The sequence below is a fragment of the Cyprinodon variegatus genome, unplaced genomic scaffold (genome assembly GCF_000732505.1).
Source record: "Cyprinodon variegatus isolate N-32 unplaced genomic scaffold, C_variegatus-1.0 Scaffold461, whole genome shotgun sequence".
In the NCBI taxonomy this organism is placed as follows: domain Eukaryota; kingdom Metazoa; phylum Chordata; class Actinopteri; order Cyprinodontiformes; family Cyprinodontidae; genus Cyprinodon; species Cyprinodon variegatus.
Window position 1 is genome coordinate 167200 of NW_015150914.1, and position 2170 is coordinate 169369.

At 37.9% G+C, this 2170-nt stretch overlaps 1 protein-coding gene across 1 annotated transcript in view; it reads left to right on the plus strand.

Annotated features, from left to right (window-relative positions):
* LOC107094062 (disabled homolog 1-like) overlaps positions 1–2170 on the plus strand; it is a 203853-nt gene that overhangs the window by 129530 nt on the left and 72153 nt on the right. Inside the window, exon 4 of the mRNA XM_015389468.1 lies at positions 1676–1774. Within this exon, the coding sequence (XP_015244954.1) occupies positions 1676–1774 (99 nt within the window). The remainder of the gene's footprint in view (positions 1–1675; positions 1775–2170) is intronic.

The window sequence follows — 2170 nt, forward strand, 5'->3', positions numbered from 1 at the left end:
ATCGTCGGCCTTCTTTCTGTCATAAGAGAATTCTACCAATGAGCTTCCACACTACCACTGTATAAAATGATCACTGTGAGACACAATCATGAAGTGGAACAAAATTTTAATCTTCTTTAACAAATAAAAAACGGAAGAGTGGGGCGTGCAAATAAATCAGACCCTTTACTTTCAGTGCAGGAAACTCAGGTAGAATGTCTGAATGATCTAATGTTGATGTAAATGACTGATAACGATAAATAGAATCCACTTTGTGTAATCAACGCTCCTGCTCTAAGAGAGCATCATGAAGAACAAGGAACACACCAGGCAGGTCTGAGATAAACGGTTGTGGAGAAGTTTAAAGTCAGATTTGGCTTAATCAGTCCTTCTTAGGCAACTGCATGGTTATGACATCTTACACTAGTCATAGACCCACAAATAACTCACTTAAAATTGGTTTCTTCAGGACATCAGTTACTTAAAGATGATGAGTTTCATCACTGAAAATATCTCGTAGAAGTCACATTTAATCAAATTCTTCCAATTTTCCGATGTCCCAATAGAAAGAAGACAAAGAATGAAATTAAAATTTCTGACAATTCACCAAAGTTCTTAATCATCATTGATTCTAATTTATCATTAAGACAATGATTCAAGATTCGTATCACGACTAAAAACACAATAACAATAAATGACACCATAAATGCCCTCCACTATTTAGGCCTTTGCAATATGGCTGAGATATAAACACAATGTCTTCCATATCAGCCAGCATCAATAATTATTTATTAGTGTTTTTTGTTCTATTATGTATAATAAAGGCTAATGGAAAATAGAACACATTTACACTATAACCAATCCACTGAACTCTGATCCAGAACCAGCCAGTAACCTGGAGGATAAAGGCAGAGGAAAGGATTCAGCCTCTAATGGACAAACTAAGCAATAGCGAGGCTTTAAACAGGGTTAGGATCACATTTTTTTATTTGAAATAAATAAAAAACACTAATCAATATTTATCGACATCGACTGATATTAAAGGTTTATAAGGTGATACATTTTTCAAGCATATCGCCATGGTATCTGTGTATACAGCAACAAACTTCCCTCCCAAATGGTGAGATGATCATTAAGAAAGAGAGAAAAAAAATATGACTTAAAAATTATAACTTAATAAAAAAATAACTTCTTTTTCCTCAAACAGTAGCAGACTTTGCTTTGCTTTCCATCTATTTTATACACACTCACAAAATGGAAACCCATCCCAACCAACACACTGCGCGACGATTGGATGTGACTCTAATGTTTTGGAAGATGTGCTTCATTTCTTCATATGTAGACCTCTGTGAAATGCATTTTAGATACGCCAACATATATGGCTAGATAAGAAATAGTCTGACAGCAACTTGACACTACCTGCTGGGCGGAAAAGGTACGAAATGTGCAAAAATGACACATCTTTCATCATTTCCAGACGTTACATAATCTTCTGCTACACATGAAAAGAAAATGTCTGGTATAGATTGTCTTATGCTGAAGTGATGCCACCATGTGTGGTTCTGTTGCTAAAACTGAGGGGTAATCCACCATGAGAGCAATATTCTACTTATGGGCATTCCCTTTACTCTCTTCATGTATTTCATTTCTGTTCCTAATGCGATTGTTTTGGACTGTGTGTGTCTCTGATCTGCAGGGGATAGCTGCTGCAGCACGGTCTAAAGGAGAACACAAGCAGAAGGTGTTTCTGACTGTCTCCTTTGGAGGGATCAAGATCTTTGATGAGAAGACGGGGGTAAGCTCTGAGGGGTCTGTTTATGAGCTAGAGCACTACTGCATGCAGCCCTGCTGAGTGTGCATGCGTTTGTGTTTCTTCTGTTAATGAGGCCTCTCCATGAAAGGGAGCGGCCCCGAGGGAAATCAGGAGGCCCTAATTGAAACCCTGAGAACAAGCCTGTAGTAGATGAGAACATGGCTGTCCTATTGTATGCCTTTTTGCAAACACCAACCGCGCTGATTTTATATTGTCCTGCAGGATTATGCATTTTCAGTTCAACATGGCCGTTTCCCTATCTGACCAATGAGATCTTTACTGACTTTTCAAAGTTATATTCTATTCAGTTTATTTCTATAGCTCCAATTCACATCATGTCATCTCAGGTCACTTTCCAGTTCACCAGATCATCCAGTC